This window comes from Rhodamnia argentea, chromosome 3 (genome assembly GCF_020921035.1).
Source record: "Rhodamnia argentea isolate NSW1041297 chromosome 3, ASM2092103v1, whole genome shotgun sequence".
NCBI classification, from domain to species: Eukaryota; Viridiplantae; Streptophyta; class Magnoliopsida; order Myrtales; family Myrtaceae; genus Rhodamnia; species Rhodamnia argentea.
In genome coordinates, this window is record NC_063152.1 from 28,178,462 (window position 1) to 28,199,577 (window position 21,116).

Here is a 21,116-nt window from a genome sequence, read left to right on the forward strand (position 1 = left end):
TTCAATCAATAAATGTTTGATCTCTTCTCAACAGATTGAACTGTACCCTCAAACCCAACTCAATGCGCTATGCAGAAAGAGCTGCAAATTTAGCACATGTCCATGCTCTAGGCAGTTTAAATAGCTGTTTAGGTCGCTCGTGGAATTATTGAAGCAAAAATCTAGTGAAATTACGGTTTCGTGTAGTTGGAGGTATATATTGCTGCATAACTGGATAAGTTTTTGGCCTGAGCAGAATAAATCTGGCCTTCGGAAGAGTAGACAACGCCCGCTATAGTTTTTATGTATGTCCAGAAGTTCAAGCAGTACATGCGCAAGTTTTGCATTGAAAAAAGATTGTTTTTATCTTACGACACAACATCGTAGAATGCACTGTCCGTGAGAGGTCCGCGGACTCTGCAACTCATGGTTATCCTGGTTGCTTGGTGCTGTACCCTGTCAAAAATCTACCCAACTGTTCAAACTTTGGCACTCTTTGTCAAGTGCGCGTAGTCTGGGCTGCATAAGCCCTTTGGTTACATCAGTATCAAGGTTTTCACATCTACTGTCACTTCGGACATTTACGTGAACCAACTCATTTTGGCATTTTTAGATTAAGTTAGAATATGAAATCTTGGATATAGTTGTCTACATTTGTACATTTAGATCTTGCATTGTCTTCTCTGAATGTTGTGCTGACATCTGGAACCTGCACCGAATATTTATATGGCCCTTCTAGAATGCAGCTGTAAGATCCAGCTTCTTTAATATTGCATGATGATGCTACACTGTTACTGATGTTTATCAGAGATAAGCCGGTCAGCTCAATCCATGATGTTGCGCCTTCAATTAGATGACCCCGAGTACTTATATTTGCTCATTTCGTGATGAATATGGAGTCTCTTTCCGGCAATTTCACAGACATATTGATTTGCAAGGAATCAAGTTAGCTCATATGAAAATGTCCAATATCTATCCGCGCATGTTTTTTGGCATTATGCATACTGAGAGATGGACTGTATGATGCATACAACCACCCCGGACAAATAAATTCATCTGAGAATCAAGCATGACAAAAGCCATTCAGACAAAATAATCACCTATTTGTTTTCCTTATTTCTTTTCATTTTCCTGCTGTCTCTGACCTTCAATCCTAATAGGACATATATAAACGCTTGCTCTCCTCATCACGCTGTATGCCAATAGCTGCTAAGTTCCATGGAAAGCACAAAACCTCTAGCAATCGATAGTTTTTCGTATAGCTGGTTGCCTAGAGTAAGGACCTCCTTTGATGGTCTCGATGAGCCTCTCCGACCTTCTTTCGTCGAATCTGAAAGTTATCCAGAGAAATCCCAGAATTTCAATTTCAATGTCTCCATCTCTCAGCTATCCCCTACTCTTCTACATGCCGATGAGCTCTTCGCCGATGGCATCATAAAACCTTTCTTTGCTGGTAAGGCGGACAATCAGAACTTTCAGGCATCCAGTTCCTTGAAAACCTGTCCTACCCGGTCACTCTATTCATTTGCTCGAAAGACTATTTTCCCGGCCATTCGGGTTCATTGGATTGCTCCTGCAAGATTGAGAAAATCATCAGTGCAAGCTCTACGGAGGTGTATTGCTTATCTTAGACCCTCATGCTTCAAGTCTGGATACGGAAGAAAAAGCACTAAAGCTGATGTTGATAGGAGGTTTCAGGAACTTGGGAGCTGGAATTGTTCACCGCAACCATCTCAACCTCAAACTTCAGCTTCAGCCTATGTAACAGGTGACTGGAACGACACCGAGAGCTCAATTTATGAGGCAATCCTTCACTGCAAAAGGTGCACAGTTGCATAAAAGGTCGGCAAGTCACAATTTGACTTTCTTTGATCGCTCAACCAAAAAAACAAATATTCTTTGATCCACTTTTCTTTCTTACTCGAACAGTTGCTTTTCATGCTTGTAAAGACTAGAGGATGGAAGTTGGATTATATGATGGAAACTGGAAAAAGATTGCAGAAAAATTTCAGAAATGCAAAGAGGCCTAGCAGCGAAGGCTTCTCTTTGTCCCAGCCTCGGTGTCTTCTTCCTGCTTTGGTTTTTGGCGAGAATTCTTCTTTAATTAGAGGAGAAGCTTCCTACAGAGAGTGTGAAGAACTACTAATAAAATGTCAGCAGCTGAAAGTTACATGTATTGTTTCTTTTTTTTTGCATGATGAAGTTATGTAGCTTGTCTTCCCATTTTTCCAAATGAGCTATTCTACCAAAAGACTATCCTTACCTTTGTTTACGAAGTTCATACGACTATGTGTTTGCAATAGATGGTTAGCTAATGCGCCGTCTCGAACTTGATGTGCAACCTTTCGTTATAAAAGTTTCTTAAATGGTTAGAAAACTCTATGGTTTACAATTGGGTTCTAGGTTATGTTCTATCCGAATTTGCAGGTGGTCTTGTAGTCCCACGTATGGTTGATTTTGAACCCTTCTTTTCAAGTCTGCAGTAGTAAACCTTCTTGCCTATTGCTGCTATAGAACAAGCCATGAATCCCATGATTGTCTTGTGAATAATATAGGACAATCTCATTAAGCTTGCCAATGTATGAGCTAGGAAGTTTTTCAATGTTGAAACTGATGTGCAGAGAGAGAGAGAGAGAGAGAGAATCACAAGGAAACAGAAAGATGAGGGGATTAACAGTGGTTTTCTCAAAACCTACGATGTTCTCATGTGCTAAAGCAGTGCACTCTCTCTCTCTCTCTCTCTGGAACTTCTTGCATGGACTTAAGACTCTTTTGATCATCTCTCGTACCTCTCTGGAACATCTTTCTACTCTTTGCTATGCATGGCAACATGTAACAAAGCAAATTAACCGAGCATGTTCTCTCGCCTCGTGCCTACTGAGTATCAGAAAACTTTTCCATCTTAATTGAGATCATAAAGCATCAATTCCGAAAAAGAAACAGATTTCCAGACGCTCTTCCCACATTGATGTCCTCACATTCGTTGAACATTCATTCATTAGAGCGAACCGATTCTAGATCGCGTGATTCAGCAAGTCCGATGGTACATTTGGCCAAAGAATGAATAAAGGCCTTTAGTTATCACGAACCTGAAGGCCATCGTACATAGAAACAAAATGAGAGAAAATGATGGGTTGACAATGCGAACGAGGGGAACTATAAACTACACAGAGTTTTCTGTCATTTTCTTTGCTGTTGGATGGGCGGCGAGTTTAATAAACTGGCAAGGAGAGGACACACATATGGACATTGAGAAATTGAAATAGCAGTTGCCAACTAAATTAAGGCACATTTACTGTATTCGATGGGCTCAGTTTGCGAACGAAATAAGACCAACTGCCGCCTTTTATGACCCGGCTCCGTACCCAATCTGTCTCCGCCAATCGATTGTCCTATCGTATCGGGACCTCTAAAAGGCAATCTGCAGTTCGCAGTTTGAAACTTGGAAAGGGTTCAACCATGGTTCAGCTCAGTGAATATTGCAGTGAGAGAAAGAAAGTTCAGCATATTGGAATCCGCGAAAGATTACAGTCAAAATTCACGTCATTATCAACTCATGAGGAACAATCTGGTTCGAATATGATTTGGTTTTGGAAGATGCGAGCTATGTCACAAATATAACCTCGAGATTCAAGTGGTTTCTTATGTAAAATCCTATACCAATTCGTCAAAATAACTGTTCATATAGAAACTCATCGTCGACAGCATTTATCCAATCCGGCTCTATAATATTGTGCCAGTGCTCAAGAAAGATGGCCTGCTAACGGTTGGACTGCCGAGACCTAAATCGGGTCGGTCCCGAGAGTGGCATAACTCATTCGCTCACCTTCCCTTAGAGCAAGTCAAAACTTGGACCAGCCAGGAATTGCGAAACAAGGTAGGAGACCCCATCAAATCAAAGGATTCAACAGGAACAAGTACAACCAAAGAATGCATAACCCCACAAAAGAGGAAAATCCGGAAAGACAAGATTAGCTAATAGAGAGCGTAGCATTACGGGGGTTCCCTCCCTATATGTTCATGTTTCAATCATTAGGGTCCCTACAGTATGAGGCTGTTGGATTGTTAGCCCTATAAACAAATTTTGAGGTCGTATGAATCGAATTTTCAGACATTCTCCGATTGACATCAGACCCGGAAATTTTTTTGTCACTTAATGTGTACTTTTGGTATTTAAAGGCAACAAATAGCTGATAGCAAACTTACGTGCAATTATGCAGGTGGGCCTGCTGAGACAAGCGGAATAATGTAGCTGACATATCTTACATCAAAGGCCAGCCATCCAGAATCCCACGCAATTCTTTCTTCAAGTGGCGTATATAGATGTTCACACCGCTAAAATCTGAACCGTGTGGACGCTGGGTAGGCAATAATTGTCTTCTTTGGAGTTATGATCCAGGGCGCTGTCGAGATGCGCTGAGATGTGTTCTTTGCAGTCCTGTTTTTTCCTTTTTTCAGTCGAAAAACCAAGGCTTTCATTACTAGAAATAAGTTTGCGGATACACTGGATTTGCTTCAGAACAGAGAAGCTCCGAAAGGGCCGTAGGGGGGTTAAACACCCAATTTCGAGACGATCGGTTTTTACACTGTGCCTTTACAATCCAATCAGCAACTCTATTGGATTCTCTGTTTATATGGACCAGCTTTATATCCTTGAAAGCCTCGAGAAGGGAATGGGCTTGTGTGATAAGGCCCTGTACTTCGAATGATCTGTGCTCCGCAAGCCAATGCACTTATCAGATGATTCTAGTTCAAGTGGGACTTCAATTCGCGTGGAGAAGTACTTTAGGATTTCCACCATGGCTTGCACCTCCACCTGAGCTGCTGAAGACGCCTCGATTGACCTCGCGAATCCCTCAATTAATCTCCCAGAGCTATCACGGCAGACACCAGCCACGGCGCCTTCATTTGTTCCCGCCAAGGAAGCTCCATCCATTTTTATTTTGAGCTTTCCGGCTCTGGTGGCTGCCATTGATCGAGGCGAAAGCTTCCTACATCTCGAGTTTTCTTCTTCACAGGAAGCCATCAATCGAGATTTCGCTGCATCGCAACGGCTTCATCCACCACCTGCTCTGGATCTGGCTCTTGTGCTCGAAAAACAAAGTGATTTCGAGCTTTCCAGATTCGCAGTCCTGTATTGGGAGCCTGAGAGATGTGTTACTGAACTATGCACTCTTAACTGGTCGCCGTCTACCATGTTATCTGTGATTTCTCGAGAACTGTCGATATGGAGGTTGCCAATTCCAACTTGCGTCATCGATCCTCCAAACTTCTCCATCTCGCAAGGCAACACTGAACACCCCAAACACGAGCACCATCATTTGAAGTTCTCCGAACTAGCAATATATGCATATTCTCAACCCCTCTAAGCTGAAACCCCCACAAATGAATGAAAGTTAAAAAAAAAAAAAAAAAAGCTTGACTGTATATTTTGGGCAAAACTTGGAGAGGAGCGCATTTCTTTGATTTGGGCTTTCCAAAGAGATTTCTTTGATTTGGGCTTTACAAAGAGACGATCGATCGGGTAGACCCATCAAATAGGTAGGGCAAATAAAAAATGATCCAATCTAAATTGACCTATTTAACTAATTTTGATCAATTTTCATACAATATAAATCTAGCGATCCAAATTCGACCCAACACACATTTGACCTAACCCATATTGCCGGAACACTTTCATATTAGACTAACTCTAGGAAAACTCATATCCAAACCGACGTGAGAGCAAGTGAGGTAAGTTGAGTCTAAATAAGTTGTGAACGATTTTAACACACATATTATTTTGGACTTCACCATTCTAAATTAATTTATGACCCATTTATAAAAAAAATAACTAACTCATATCACAACTCAACTTATCAAATAGATCAAGAAATGAATCTATGATCTATTTTGACATGTTTACTCATCGTCCAGACTTGATGGACTCTTTTGGATAGAACACAGAATCCCACCTTCGTCTTCGAGGAAGGAAAATATGTGGATTAGGCATTCGGGCACACCGCTTATGCAGTCACATTGGATTTGATTCACAAGTTTTGAAACTGCAACACTCTACACGCAAAGGAAGGGATGTTCTTCCCCAGAAATCAAGTTCCAAAGGTAGAGCGGGCCCCTTCTGAACGAATCAAGGAGAGAGATTGAAGAGGATAATATACATGACTCTCACTCTCTTATACAGAAACACACGAACTGCAAGTTTTATCAGGATGTAACTTCTTGGACTAAACTTGACACGTACGGAATGCAAAGTGTGATGCATCTGATCACTGATCAGCTCCAACTCCAAGTTTTTTAATGATCATAGCCACCAACTTTTTTACTTTCCCTTACCAAAAAAAAAAAAAAAACTTTTTTACTTTCTATTGGTAATTTTTTTTTAATGATCAATAACCTTTCGTAATGATAAATATTGATTATAGGCAATAAGCAAGTTTAAGAATTGGAAAGCTCTGTGGCTAACATTTGTTTTTGTAGTGATGTCAACTTCTTTTCATAACAAATGAATAGCTAATTAAGAAATTTACTTGAAATTACGGTTATCTACTCGCTAACAATAACACAATAACAATCCTGACACTTACAATTCTCGAAGAGGAAGTAATTCGAGCGGCGAAAAGCAGAAGAAGCGATTCAAATTCAATGGAAGCCGTGAATGTGGCCGAGGGTTCAAGATGCTCCGAAAATGGCGAGAGTTTCAGGCATCCTACGATTCGGCGATCAATTTTGCGAAGGGAATGTTCGTTCAATCGTTAGAGAGGCCTCACTTCACAGAGCTCCCGCCTCTCCGCTGGGACCTTCGCTCTACACACTCAAATCTCGCTCACACGAAATAACCAAATGTAAGAAGATCAGACTGCGAAAAACGAAGCCGAAACCGCCATTACCGAAAAAGTTAGCAGTTCGACCGTCTGTTCTTCAGAGGTTCGCTGTTCGAAGGCAAACTTGGAGAAGAGCGCATGTCTCACGATATCGCTCCCTCCATAGGTCCTTCGGTGAGATCACAAAGACCGACGAGATCGTCGATATTAGTTAAAAACGTTTTGCAGAATCACGAGCAAGTGCAGAGAATCGGAGAAGACGACGATGCTCAGCGAATACGAACCAGAAGCGGAGGATCATTTCAAGGATTTGATTCGCGAACCATTTCCTCAATCACTCATCTCCATTCCGCTATCTCTCTTCATCGCATCCATAAAATTCGAATACAGATTCGAGAAGAAGATTAAAATCGAGCTACCTGGGAAGAGGAGTAGCAAAACTGCGAATGAGGACGAAGACAATCGCGCCGACGACGAAAGCAAAACCTAGAAATTGGCACGCCCGCTTAGCTCATTATATAGTAGTACAGCTCACAGCGAGAGGGTTGCGTCTGACTCATTGCAGCCGTTGATGGGCACACCATGTAATGGGATCAAACACAATTTAGCAGCAGGGGATTGTTGGAATATGGATCTGGATTCGGGCTTTTGGATAGATATGGGCCTGTCCGGCCCATGGAAGATCACTGCTCTCCCTTCTGTCCACCATGGACCGTCGCACGTCAAATCCCGAATAACGAACCGGGTTTTGAGCAGAGATGTCAAATTGGTGGATCGGATCAAGTATGATCCAACTCATGTTAACCCGTCTAACCCATTTTGATCTATATTTAATAACCCATACTCAACCCAACCCGATTCATTTTTAATCATATTATAAAAAACATTAAAATTCTAGAAAAAAAACTTAATTTTCTTCTAGAAACTCCACACATCTTTCTTCCTGACAATCCGGACCCGTGAGGCATGTTTGCCTGCCTTTCCTGACTTCCACTTCAGTTCAGATTTATTATTGGCAACTTCAAATCTCTTCCATTGACTTTTTAAGTCAACCCACTCATATGAATGGACCAATTCGTGGTCCCATGTGAATAGACCAGTGTTTTAATTACACATACATGCCCACCTTGCTGAAACTCAAAGAAATTGCCCACAAAAAAAAACCGAATTCGTATGCCACAAAAATTTGGAAAAAAAGAGATGTTGAAGCTCACCAGTAATAATCTACCTTTAGCTAGGTAGAATTAGAAAATATCTAGCTACACATACACAAACTTAGATTAAAAAGTGATTTATTATTATGTCTTCTAGAGCTTGACGTGCCTTTTGCACTTCTGTTCCTGAATCGCCCGGCTAGAGATGTTCACAGTCATGGTGCAGTTCATCTTCACGATGACGTGCTTCTTGACGATGTTGAGCATGTTCACCCGCCCCGGGATCCGCGAGTAGCTGCTCATCGGCAGCAGCCCGAGCTTCGTGTCAGTTTTCAGGTTCGGGTTCGACAGGAGCGAGTCTGTGATGATGTCCACCGAGATGTTCATCCGCATCGTCCTCCAGGCCCTCGACTTGCCCGGCGGGCCCCGCGCCTCGCCCACCACCGTGCCGTGGTAGTACAGGGTGGTCGTGGTGTTGCTGTACTTGAAGGATGCCGCGTTCGGGTTCTTCACGGAGACGTCCGCGATCAGCGACATGTTGACCCCGGGCTTGGGGACAGTCCCGTTGACGAGCTCGAGCCTGGTGACGGTGACTTCGTTCATCTTGATCACGGGCTCCTTGACCCGGAACACCGTGAACGCCAGGATGATGATGACGACCGCTAGGATGAGCATGAAGGCGATGATGCAACCGCAGCACTTGATGAATCTCTGCTTCCGGACGTTTTTGGCGAACACAGATGCTTCATCCTGGTCGCTCCGGAGGCTACCCGACGGGGCTAGCGGCCAAACTTGATCTCTCTCGACCATGGCTTCAAATTTTTGAAGGAGATGCTCAGCAAACTCCAAAGGTTATCGAGGAAATGTTGGGTGAACTCGGGATGGAATCTTCAGTTGGTGCTTCATTCATATTTATAATGAGTGGGAATTCGGAGTGGGTTGCGAGGGATTTTCCCGAAAATGTTGGTATAATTATAATTTAGGTCTTCGGGCTGCTTTAGCCCGGATTTTCAAGCTGTTGAATTTTGACTTTTCGGGCCTCATCTCTCTATATTTTAAGTGATTTTTAGGAGTATAATATTCCCAACATTTAGTCTTCTTCGTATTGCATCAGAGCCGAACGTTATTGTCCTCGCAATTACAGTGCATCTCATTATGATCAGATGGTTGGACAAGTTCAAGTTTTTGTCAATTGTGGCTTCATGGGTGGCCCCGTCTCTTGCCTTTCGAATGATGCCTTCGACTGAAGGTCTGAATAGACACACTCCCCAGTGTCCACGCAGTCTGGGTCAACGGAACTGAGGAAGACCATGGAGAACGGTAATCAAATTGTGCGAGTTCTGTCCACCATATTATGATTTCTAACCTTATTCTGGTATGTAAATAATTCTGGAAAAAACTAAGGCTAATTTTTTTTTGGTGATTAAACTAAGGCTATTTACAAAGCTAATAATCAAGATTGAATTGTTTCGACCGAAAAAAAAAATCGAGATTGAATTGTTGAATATTTCCCTTTTTTTTAAATGTGCATTGATGACCCGCCACATGATCTGAAACATACAATTGTGCATATCCATGTCTCTTAACATTTAAATTTGATTGTGCAAATGAAGTTGTCCCTCGACCGTGCTAATTGATGGGCAGTTTTGAATGTACTCCTTTTTCCTAATGGTGCAAAAACATTCCTTTTTTTCCCATTAAGTATTCTTATTTCCGGCCAAAAAGGAGGCACAAAGGTGTGTCCCCATCTGGAAAAGGGCCAGATCAAGATCAATGGGGGGTGAAAATTTCCACACAAGAACAAGAATAGTGCTTCGGGAGATTAGCGACATAATCTAACATGATCACACCTAATCTGTCACAAATGGCCGGTCCTTGTTGGCCATTGACCTAAGCAAATTTTTGCTGCAACGATCATGTCTAAACCAATAAACTTGAACAAGAGTTCGCGCCACGAGAGGAGGGGGGTGTGATAAAAGGTGGGACGAATCGCTTTTCGTCAAATTCCTTTATCGTTCTTTTCAGTTAGTGCTCTAAATAGTCACCGTCCCACATGTCCACGCGATGTGAGGCCCATTAATCATCATAAATTAATAGATCAAATGGTGAGATAATAAGTGATTAATAATCTTAAGCTAACTCATCCTTACGGAAGATTTCAATAATATGAATAAAAGAACAAGAGTAGTGTCTAACATGATTGCAAATCATCTCTTATGGCTAAAGAACAAGAGTAGTGTCTAACATGATTACAAATGATCTCTTATGGCTATAACTCTATTTCCTAAAACAATTCTACATAGCACCTTGTGCAATTTGTTGGACCATTAGCACTGGACGCCTCACTGCTCGAGGGTGAAGATCTCGACCATTGTGACTGCAGGTGAGTGTGGTCTCACCCAGACCATCGCGTCTTTGCCGCGGTCGGTGAGAACAAAAAAATCCAGTAAATTTTTTTTTAAAAAAGAGGAAAAAATATTAAAAAATTCAACAAAATATTGGAATATTTTTAAAAATTATCCACATCAGCACCGACCATACCACATAGGACAATCGGTGTCCACGTAGCGATTTCCAATCAAAATTGGCCAAATGGACTCAATTAGCAAAAAGTAAAAAAGTTTAGGACTAAATTGATAAACTTAAAAGGTTTAGAGCTAAATTGACAAAAATGCAATAGGTTTAAGACTTTTTGAGTAATTTTCCCGTATTTTGTGTAGGTCGATAAATTCAGAAATTAGATCATAATGTAAATCATAAATGCGTAATATAGCAGGTGGGTTTCTTCATGATAAGTACAATGACTTCAGGGGTACCTATAACCAACCGCCACCTACCTCCTCCTTCGAAAGTCAATAAGAGGATGGATGGCTTTCGTAATCAATGGTAGCGAAACTAGATTGATTTTGGCTTGTGGCCCTGTGGGCTTCCATATAATCTGAATTGATCTCCTCCCTTGGGGAATTATTGACCTAAATCTCACGTGTATATTTTTATAAAAATACAAGAAAATGACGATGGAAATTTTGATTACGCTCAGTAATTACTCTAGATCGCACCTATAACTATGATATTGTCTATTACATCTGTGGCAATTGGGAAAAGATTATTCAAAATGATGGACATATAACATATTTCAAGAATATTCATGATGTCCCCTCAAGTAATAATGAATCGATAAATTCAGTCAATATGACTTTAGAAAATATATGTGCGTAACACATCCATTAAAGCAAATTGCAATCTCTTGCAGAAGAAAAGCTAGTATGTATAGGGATGCTATTGACAAGCTATCCATGTACAGGAAGTCTGCCATTCGTATACGCCGGTATGTGTCTAGGAACTTGATTAGTTCTGTACACTATGGAACCCCAAGATAATTATCTATCGAATGATACAAAAGTGATTAAGTTTTTGACATAGTTAAGTGATCCTCAAGTTCGATGGCTAAGCTAAAATCTGGACAAGAACTGCATCTGCTTGAGGAGAGGAGTTAGGGTTTCCATTAGCTTTTCACAGGGATGGTTATGGATGCCTTCGTACGTGGTGACCACAATGCTCGTGTCCTTCGCCAGCCTTTGGACCTGCTTCTTCACGTTGCATGTGTGATGTGTGCACCGATAATAGCTCCTTCTCGTCCCATTCCATGTATTAAGAATACAAGTAAGAGTTCGGACAGTAATAAGATCATATTGCCAAGAGCAATACATATGTCCATACAAGCATGCATGCATTCAATACCTTTCTTTACAGAGATATAAAGAGCTAGTTTAGCAGATCGATAGATCTGTATCTTTCCTCTTATCATAGATAGTGGCTTCTGCACATACATTGTGCATTGCTTAAGCATTTGATTAAGACTCCATGGTTCGACACGTGTATACTCATTATAGATATAAGCCATACTTACGTGAATACTTCTCGAGATTAATTGCACCAATATTCAGTCGATTTGTAGACCTAATTAAGATGAGTAAGATGGTCTTTTGTCGAATGTACCTGGGCACTAGTTGCAAGTCGTAATATATTAATTGACAGCTCCTCTCTCTCCCTCTCAAGCGAGCATTCTAGAGGAGTCAACAGAATAGATTTTGAAACTAGGTTTTTTCGTGTGTAATAGCTACTTATATGTTTATATTTAGGTCCATTGAATGATACAATTTATGTTAAGTTCTATATATTTCCTGAAGGATGCCACAACATTATCAACATAGCCACGACATTACCCGACCCATAACGTTTTCCTTCATTTTACAATGAGCTTTGTTTCCTATTCTAGCAAAATATCACGTAGACATTCCATGTGGAATAAATAGTAATGAAAAAAGTTCTAAATAAGTTAAGAAACAAAAAATATTGGACGATTTTACCTATTTTAGAAGAAAAGCATTTGAATTTTTCTAAAATTTGGATAATTTAACATAAATCACTGCAAAGTGTGAAAAATCTTGCCTTAACAATTTACATGAACTTTCATGAAAAATTAGGTAAAAGTTTGAGTCCGAAATCCTTCTCTAGATAGGTTTAGTTTACATATAGAATAAATGAGTATACATTGAAAGGAAGGATCAAAGTGTATGAAATGTGTGGTTTATTCATGAAGGCAAGCATGAATTTTATCATATTCACAGTTGAAAATATTAGGGCTAAATTCTTTTCAGAATTTTTGCTTCTTTATAATACATATATTATGAAACCCCGGATCATTGAATACATGTGCATAGATGCATGTATAAATTTCGAGTATCTCGAACACTTTCCCCTAATTTTTTCCGGACATGAATTATCTTTCATCCTCAATTAATTTCCAGTTAATGTTGCCATTTTTAAGTTTAAAATTTTTGTTAATTTATTGTTATTTTTGAAACAATTTAATAAGCAGGGGGGTTCGGAAACATAAATTCTTGTTTTTTCCGCCATCGATGTTGTCATAGCGTTTAGTCCACAGAATTAGATTCATTTTAAGTATCTTTCTTCTCACCTTCATGACGCTGCTTATCTTAGTTTCCTCATATAAAGATGGAGACTCTCTATCCCATTGTATACTGCTATTTGATGCCTTAATCTATCGAACCATGCATTGATTCCTATTAAGAACGATAATTAAGAAATTTGGCACTTGCTGTGCATCCGCTTTTTTGATTTGTGGAGGCACTAAGGGAAGAGAATCATCATCCCCCTATTGATTGTGTGTAAGGTTTTCCCATGGTGATTTCTTGGAGCAGTCCCGGATCTGTCTTTTCTTCGAATTCATGTATGCTCATGCTCACCATCTTGGGCATCAACCAAATCCTCATCATATAATATTTCATCTCTTAAGTATCTATCACCCCAAAATTGGGGCCATGCATGGCCATGATTAATCAGTTTGCATGAAAATGAGGAGATAATAAATTCAAGTCTCCTCTTCTTGAGAATGTCCTAAACCCTAAGTTCATCTCTTTGAACATTGGCTATAATTTCGTCCTATCGCATGGTGGAAGACATCGATGATCGGAGGACGACGGAGGGAATTGATGAAATAGCAAACTTCTCATTTAGTCAAGAGCATCTAATTACCAAAATAATCCAGTTCAATTATAGGATTCTTATATGTTGCTAAAACTCGAAAGACGTGTACTTATTGGTGTATTATCTGTGAACTCCCTGCATATGAACCTTTAACGTGGAAAAATATACCTGGGATGAACACTGTTCTTGACGGCTTTCTGTCCATACTTCCTCCAGCGATACCCGTCGTCAAGAATATCATCTGCACTCCTTGTTTGGAACGCAATCCTAGGCTGTGTCGGCCTTCTTGTCCTACACGTCACTTTCTTCTTAAGATCCCCCTCGCTCCTGTCTTCTACTCCCCCATTTTCAGGCAACATCGTGGTCATCGGCGCATTCTCCATCGACATCATCATCGGCTTATTCTCGCGAAGCCCGCCAAGCTGGCCAGACAAGAGGCTAACCCAATCGATATCCGAAGAAGACGAAGATGAAGGAAGAGCCAACGCTTGAGCCGAGGCTGAGGTGTCTATCAGCGGGTGCAACAGCGGGGACGACAGAAGCGACGGCGGTGGCGCGAAGAGGTAGGGACTGTTGGGAGGCGGCAGCAATTCCGGGGGTGGTGGTGGAGGGCCGTCTGCGCTGTCCATCGAAGGGCTCCACGGAGAGAATGTTTGAGAAAGAGGGAAGGCTTGAATGCTTGTGGTGGGAGATACTTTTAAAGGTTGAAAAGATCAGAGGAAGGTGAAAAGAGGTTGGACCGATCCCACAGAGTCATTGAGAGAGAGAGTACAGTCTCTTGATACGCAGCGTATTGAGAGAAGAGGTGAAAGAGCCCAACTAACAACCTAACTTCTGTTCAACAAACCGACGCTTTTACGTGCTTAGGAGAAAGACGTACTCAAGAGCCCTTATGGAGTCGATATGGTCAAGGCATGATGTATTCAATATGTATCCCCGGGTAGATTCTTGGTCGGTCCAGGACTTCGGGTTAGAAAAGAACAAGAACGAGTACGAGAACATATGCATACGGTGTCGTTTTAGGTGAACGTAGGACTTTTTGAGAGAGAGTTTCGGACGACTTCGAGACTCGGAAATAAGCACGTCGCAATTTTGTTTGCCAACCGACGGAGGGGCAATGGTTAATTACCGCTTTGCTTCCTCGATGCTGACTAGGTTTTCTTGCTTTCGGAAGAGGGAAATTACACGTACACATGTATGTCATTCATGGGACATCCTCTGTTTAACCTTTTTCTTTAACCTTGCTCAGATACTTTAATTGATAATAACTGACCGAGTTTGAACTATAAAATGAACTCTTGGCATATAGTCATCTATATCTAAGTTAGGTGTGTAAGATAATTAGCTCATTTATTTTCATGCGCCGTAGGTACCAACGCCCACGATTTTACTTATCATCATGCCGGTATATCTATAAATGAATCGGTAAGCGTGAAAAAATGTCAATAAAAGAAATAAATGATCACTCGATTTTTCAGTAACTTGTTGCTAACTTATCGGCACTTTTATAAACTTATCGACTTTTTTCGACAGTATATACGCAAATTGCTAACTTTTCTCCCCAAATTTGTTTTAGCCGACACCAAAAGCGCACTGATAAACATTTGTTTTTTCAGTTTTATTCAGGTCAATTTTCGGCCCATGAATGGAATCCAAATGGAGTTCAACTATGCATTGGGCCAAGGCCCGTAGTTCTCAAGAAGAGACACGAAACCCAGCCAACTAGAGCAACTTCCCCGACTGCATTTTGTCATACACCTTTCCTTCCTTCTGCTTCTCTTTCTCTCTCTCTCTCTCTCTCTCTCTCTCTCTAACACCGGAATGAGCCTGTTCCGATCTCTCCATTCCCTTAAACCCCTCTTAAACCCCGCCGTCGACCTCTCTCCTTTCCTTCGTTGCTTCTCCACGGACCATGAACCCGAACCTGCTGCAGAGCCTGAACCTGGACCGTCGCACCAACCCCACAACGACCCAATAGTCACCCAAGCGCTTGACCTTCTTCAAGCCCCCGAGAATTCATGGGACCCCGCCGAGCTCAACCGCCTCCTCTTCTCCAACTCTCCTACTACCGTCCCTACGCACTTCTCCAAGATCACCCTCGGCTTGGGTGCCTCCGGCAAAGCCCTCAAGTTCCTTGATTTCGTTCAATCGCATTCGCCCCAGAAAGATGCGCCGGCTTTCCTCTCTCACACATTCCAGTCCATCGTCAAGCTAGCGAGCCGAGAACCCGGTTGGGAGAAGGCCCTGCTTGAGCTCTATAAGATGTCGAAACAAAGGGACATTCCTTTGACTATCAATGCGTTGACCCTCCTGGTTAGCTTCTTTGGGAGGGCTGGAATGGTTGATGAGGCGGTTTCTGTGTTTGATGATATTGACAGAAATGCGAGAGACAGGCACCTTTATGAATTGTTTGTTGGCATGCTGTTTAGATACGGGAGGTTTGAGAGTGCATTGAAGGTGCTCGACGAAATGCTCGAGCTACATTCGAGATTTGCCGCCTCGGACATTCCGCGTAAGATTTTTTTCTCGGCCTTGTTGAGGAGACTGCAAGGAGATGGGGGTGGCCATGAGGATGAGATTGATGGGATTTTCGTGAAGCTTCTCGAACTCGGTGTTTTTCCCGACTCAATAGCACTTTTGAATATAATTAAGAAGCTCTGTAGGAATGGGGAGATTGGAAGAGCATGGGATCTTTTGCTGCGAGTGATTCAATCAGGTGGACCTGTTGAAGCCGCTCCCTGCAATGTTATTTTGGTTGAGTTGGGGAAGCGTCTCGAGTTCAATAGGATGAGGGAGCTTATGATTAAGATGAAAGAAATTAGTATTCAACCCGACGTTGTGACCTTGGGAATACTTATTAATAGTCTGTGTAAATCTCGCAGAGTTGATGATGCATTGGAGGTGTTTGAGAGGATCTGCACCATGCACGATGATGGGTTCTCGTGGGAACCTGATGCAGTCATTTATAATTGTCTTATTGATGGACTCTGTAAAGTAGGAAGGCTAGATGAAGCAGCAGAACTACTAAGAAAGATGACATTGCAGGATGGCTGCATGCCTAATGTCATTACTTACAACTGCTTGATCGATGGGTACTGTAAATGCTGTGAGATCGATAAGGCTTTTCAGCTATTTGATCAGATGAGTGAAGAAGGGGTGCAACCAAATGTAGTCACTGTTAATACCTTGGTTGATGGTATGTGCAAGTTTGGGAGAGTCAATAGCGCAGTTGAGTTTCTTAAAGAAATGAAAGTAAGAGGTTTGAGTCCTAATGTTAGGACGTATACATCACTGATCAAGGCTTTTTGCAATGCCAACAATTTTGAGAAAGCCATGGAGTTGTTCCAGGAAATTTCTAGGTCTGGATGTTCCCCAGATTCAATTGCTTACTACACATTGATCTCTGGATTATGCACTGCTGGAAGAATGGATGATGCCAGTTCTGTTGCAACAGAGTTGAAGGCGGCTGGGTTCTCACTTGATGCCGTGTGCTACAATAATCTGATTGGTGGTTTCTGCAGGAAAAATAAATTGGAGGAGGCTTATGAGATGGTCAAAGAAATGGAGAGCTCTGGAGTAAAGCCTGATGCTGTCACTTATAATTGTTGGTTATCGTATAATGCAAAAACTGGAAATCTTACAACTGCAAATAAGTTGATGAGACTGATGATTGAACAAGGCCTCGTTCCTACTGTTGTATCATATGGTGCACTGATTCATGGATACTGCCTGGAAAACAATGTTGAGGAAGCCATGAAAATTTTCAGGGAGATGAATTCCGTGTCAAAGATCCCACCCAACACAGTAATATACAACATTCTCATAGAATGTCTGTGCAGGAATGACGAAGTGGACAGTGCCTGTTCGTTAATGGATGATATGATGGAAAAAGGGGTGAGGCCAAATACCACTACGTTCAACGCGTTGTTCAGAGGCCTTCGTCAGACGAATTGCTTGAAGAAAGCGTTTGAAGTGATGGATAGAATGCATGAACATGCTTGTAAACCTGATTATGTAACGATGGAGATTCTAATGGAATGGCTTTCAGCCGTGGGTGAAGTAGGGAAACTTAAGAGTTTTGTCCAGGGCTATGAAGTTGCAGCTTTCACTGCCTAAAGCAGACTTAGCAAGTGAAGGATAGGATTCTTGCGCATCTTCTTCTACTGATCTGTAGGCCATAGCCAGTAGAAACCAGCCACTCATTCAGAGTCCAAGGAGTGTACGATCTTTTGGACTTTAAAAGAGTGCCCGCGAGGTTACCCAGGAGATGCCTCAAAGGCCTCATACTTGGGAAGTACTTTCTTCATCTTCCATCAGATTCCACAGTCCTTGTTTCAAGATAATCGAAGAAGTTACCTGCGCCGTGATCATACTGGAATATTTATTGCTAAGCTTTGTCCAATTTTGCTTGTCCCGCGCCACAATTTGCATGATAAGTTGTATTGGTAATAAGAAAGAGATTCCGTTGATAACCATGTGGAATGAAGTGGATATGTGAAGCTTTTGCTTCTCTTCTGACTTATATGGTCCATAAGATGCTAGGTTACGATATCATTTGGCTTTCAATAAGTATGAATGCTCTCTTTCTTTTGGGGTCAAAATATGAATTCTCTTTACTTTGTAAACCCTGACGTGATCTGTTTGGACTTTAGTGTGTGCTTAGTTGGGTTAACAATGTATTGTGGTTGTTGTATACTTCAATGTAAACTGAATATTGTCATTAGTGTAGATTACTGGTGGGAGAAGTATGGTCAGTAGCGTAGATTACCCGTGGGAGCCGGGAGAAATATCATCTAGCATATAGGACATAAGGTTAACCACCGTCAGACATGCCTTTGAGGGGGTTCCGTTTGGTTTGTGAAAAATAGATAATTTAGAAAATATTTTTCTAAAAATGATTGTCTATATCGCTTAAAAAAGTGAATGAACAAAAAATATTTTCTTTCATCCATGAAAATTCTTAGACCAAGATTTTTGTCATTATAATAAAAATATTTTTCAGTGATTAATTATTTCAAGTGATTATTTACAGGGAAATGTTATTCAACTCATCTATTTTTCGCGAAACAAAAGGAGCCTAAGTTCTTGGAAATCAATCAAAAACAAAAGAACCTGAAAAGGACGAGCTAAAGTATCATATTGGCTGTTCTTAAAACCGATGTTTCTGTCTCTAATTGCGCTACCGGATTGTCGATCTCTTAATACAGAGAGATGAGCAGCTTTTCCTTCTCTCCGCCTGCCTAGTGAAATCTTTATACAGATTGAAGAAGAACACATATATAAAGCTTAGCTGCACAGGGATGCTAATTGTTACGACATGGATGAAAAGAAGATGATGAATTGTAGGTGTTCCAGAAAGTTCCAACTCGACTGCAAAACAATATGCTTGACCAGTTGGGTCAGCTACCCCCGGTGGCGGCTGCTGTATTGTTAGCCGTCCAGGAATGGCCAAAGTTCGCCGGAAAACGATCCAAGAAACAATCCTCATCATCACCACCTCCTGTCAATCCCTCCAAACCCTCTAAGAAATCATCACTCAGAGCCATATCAGATAGCCCAACTTCCCCATCCTCTTCATCATCAGCCATGCTACCCTCCTTTTCTTCTCTGCTTTCAGTGTTTGTGCTCTGAGTTTTTGCCACGTCGTCCTCCATGGAGGTAGTTGGTGAGGAACAAGGAGGTTTTGTCGAGGCAGCAGCAGCTGCAGCGATGGGGTCTTCGACAGCGTCGGTCTGAGCGGGCTTTTGACGCGTGGAACCTGCGAGCGAGTTGCGGTGGGTAGGTGCAGGGTGGTTGTGTTCCGCCGTGTATGTGACTATGAACATTCCGGGGTCGGATCTGTTCCTCTCCACTTGTTTCCGGGCCAAACACCCTTTCGAGCTGCTGCATCTATAGTATCCCCTGTGTCACAGAGCATAAACCAAGACTAAGCATAAGTGACTGCACTGCACCTTGTTAGTATCCATAGAAAAATTAAGAACCTCAGAAGGTAAAAGCAGATTTTGGGTGGTCTGACTTAGGGAATTTACCTTGGATATGGAGAGCCCTTAATCGGTTTTTGGCCATATTTACGCCAAGCCCAGATATCAGAAGACAGACTCTCTGCTGGAACATGGCAAACCTTCTTTAGCTGGCTCTTCCTGCTTTTGTTGAAACAGTAAGTGAGACCATTCAACACGGTGTAAACCTGAGCTGTGACAAAAGGTTATCACCCTAATGGTGGGATTCCTTCAAAGTTACCTTCTTTTGGAGCGAGAAGCTTGAGACTGGGAGCCTGTCATGCAGGAGCCAGAAGAGGAGGCAGCCGCAGAACCATTATTGTTAGCAGGATTAGGTTGTTGTCTAAGCGCGGGTCGACCATCCACTCCTCCGAAAGGAGGAGGAGCAGGAACAGCAGCGTTTTGAAAGACGAGAGGCTGGGGCTTGGGGAACAAGGGCTTGTACAGTTCATGCAACTCCGCAAGCGAGCTGTGCCTCGCTTCATAAGGATCCGGCGGAGAGACAAAGCCCTCATCTTTCTTCACCACTCCAAAAGAGGAGCAAGGCCCGGGAACATGGGGTGCAAGATCTGTCGACGTTGTAGCCGCGGCGGCGGCGGCAGCAGCGGTGGAGGAGGCGGTGAAGCTTCTGACCACCGCGTGTAGATCCCAGTCTGCCTCCATAGCAACAAGCTTCGTGGATTCCGCAACCACTACCAGAGGGAATGAACAAGGCGCTGACTTTCTTAGGGCAGATGAAGGGAGAGACATACAGACGGGTCAGAGAGAGAGAGAGAGAGAGAGAGAGAGATGGCATCTAAGAACGCCTTATCGCTAGTGCTCTCCTCTTTTCTTTTTGGGCGCTAGTGGGGCACTTGGAAAAACCAGAGGTGGTTTCGGGGGTTGACTTTTGGGGGAATGTCAAAGGGCGGTTCCTCAACAAAGTGAAGTTTTCGGACAACTGGGGTTTGAAGCTTTCGGACATGCTGTCGAGGCGAGAAAAGTCCACGCGCTTAAGGATGGATTGCCTTCCCTTCCCTTCCCTTGGGATTTACCGACAAAGAGCAGAAAAAAAAAATTGGTTTCGACTGTGAGCCGCTCGTTGTGGAGCTTCGATCCGTCCTTTCCCCCCAAATCGTGACGTGTGTATAGTACAAAGTATCTCTTTTTTTTTTTTCTTTCTTTTTTTCCCTTCCTTTCTTTCTGGATCGTGCAAGGAAGTTTCATTGGCATTGGAGCTCCATAGGGTGGGCATAGTTGGGTTGTCCCGAAAAGTCATGAATGACATCGATTCAATTTGGACTTCCGGAATCAAACGGAATCGCACGATTTGATTTAGGGTTGAGCATAATGGATCGATCGAAAACTAATCAGACCGGCCGATTTGGTTCGCTTCATAATGGCTTCGATCCGGTTCTCGATTCTATAGAATTAGAATGCAGTACAGCCGGTCCGATTCTCGGATCTAGGGGGAACCGAACCGCCCGGATCAGTATGAATAATATTTAAAAAAAAAATCTTAAATGTAAAAGTAAACCGTAAACCTAAGACTCTTAGTATGATTGCTAGGTTTAGCGACAACGCGATACAATTAACGAGATGAGAGAAAAGAAAATTAATGACAAAGCACAAAAAAGAAAAACAAAATGCGGCCGATTCAATGATTGAATTGT

At 42.1% G+C, this 21,116-nt stretch overlaps 5 protein-coding genes and 1 non-coding gene across 7 annotated transcripts; 2 read left to right on the plus strand and 4 right to left on the minus strand.

Moving 5' to 3' along the window:
* Positions 1–1,124: 1,124 nt before the first annotated feature.
* LOC115753498 (probable membrane-associated kinase regulator 6) lies at positions 1,125–2,203 on the plus strand. The gene has a single exon (XM_030692123.2). The coding sequence runs from the start codon at positions 1,198–1,200 to the stop codon at positions 1,816–1,818; it is 621 nt and encodes a 206-aa protein (XP_030547983.1). The 5' UTR covers positions 1,125–1,197; the 3' UTR covers positions 1,819–2,203.
* Positions 2,204–6,630: 4,427 nt separating this feature from the next.
* On the minus strand, positions 6,631–6,784 carry LOC115753594. Its single transcript, XR_004016891.1, has one exon. It is a non-coding gene; the product is annotated as a small nucleolar RNA snoR145 (small nucleolar RNA).
* Positions 6,785–8,057: 1,273 nt separating this feature from the next.
* On the minus strand, positions 8,058–8,908 carry LOC115753497 (late embryogenesis abundant protein At1g64065). Its single transcript, XM_030692122.2, has one exon. It carries the CDS (start codon positions 8,762–8,764, stop codon positions 8,108–8,110), a length of 657 nt encoding a protein of 218 aa, XP_030547982.1. The 5' UTR covers positions 8,765–8,908; the 3' UTR covers positions 8,058–8,107.
* A 2,152-nt stretch (positions 8,909–11,060) lies between these two features.
* On the minus strand, positions 11,061–14,129 carry LOC115753500 (probable WRKY transcription factor 24). Its single transcript, XM_030692124.2, has 2 exons — positions 13,634–14,129; positions 11,061–11,584 (listed from the first exon to the last, which is right to left on the minus strand). Exons 1-2 carry the CDS (start codon positions 14,092–14,094, stop codon positions 11,407–11,409), a joined length of 639 nt encoding a protein of 212 aa, XP_030547984.2. The 5' UTR covers positions 14,095–14,129; the 3' UTR covers positions 11,061–11,406.
* A 1,106-nt stretch (positions 14,130–15,235) lies between these two features.
* LOC115753512 (pentatricopeptide repeat-containing protein At5g28460-like) lies at positions 15,236–18,191 on the plus strand. Its single transcript, XM_030692143.2, has one exon. The coding sequence runs from the start codon at positions 15,287–15,289 to the stop codon at positions 17,579–17,581; it is 2,295 nt and encodes a 764-aa protein (XP_030548003.1). The 5' UTR covers positions 15,236–15,286; the 3' UTR covers positions 17,582–18,191.
* Positions 18,192–18,643: 452 nt separating this feature from the next.
* On the minus strand, positions 18,644–20,236 carry LOC115753495 (WRKY transcription factor 22-like). Of its 2 annotated transcripts, none has more exons than XM_030692120.2 (3): positions 19,706–20,236; positions 19,495–19,605; positions 18,644–19,366 (listed from the first exon to the last, which is right to left on the minus strand). In XM_030692120.2, exons 1-3 carry the CDS (start codon positions 20,212–20,214, stop codon positions 18,865–18,867), a joined length of 1,122 nt encoding a protein of 373 aa, XP_030547980.2. In that variant the 5' UTR covers positions 20,215–20,236; the 3' UTR covers positions 18,644–18,864. The 2 variants fall into 2 exon arrangements, with proteins under 2 accessions (XP_030547980.2, XP_030547979.2); XM_030692119.2 differs by having other exon boundaries at positions 19,495–19,608.
* Positions 20,237–21,116: the final 880 nt, after the last annotated feature.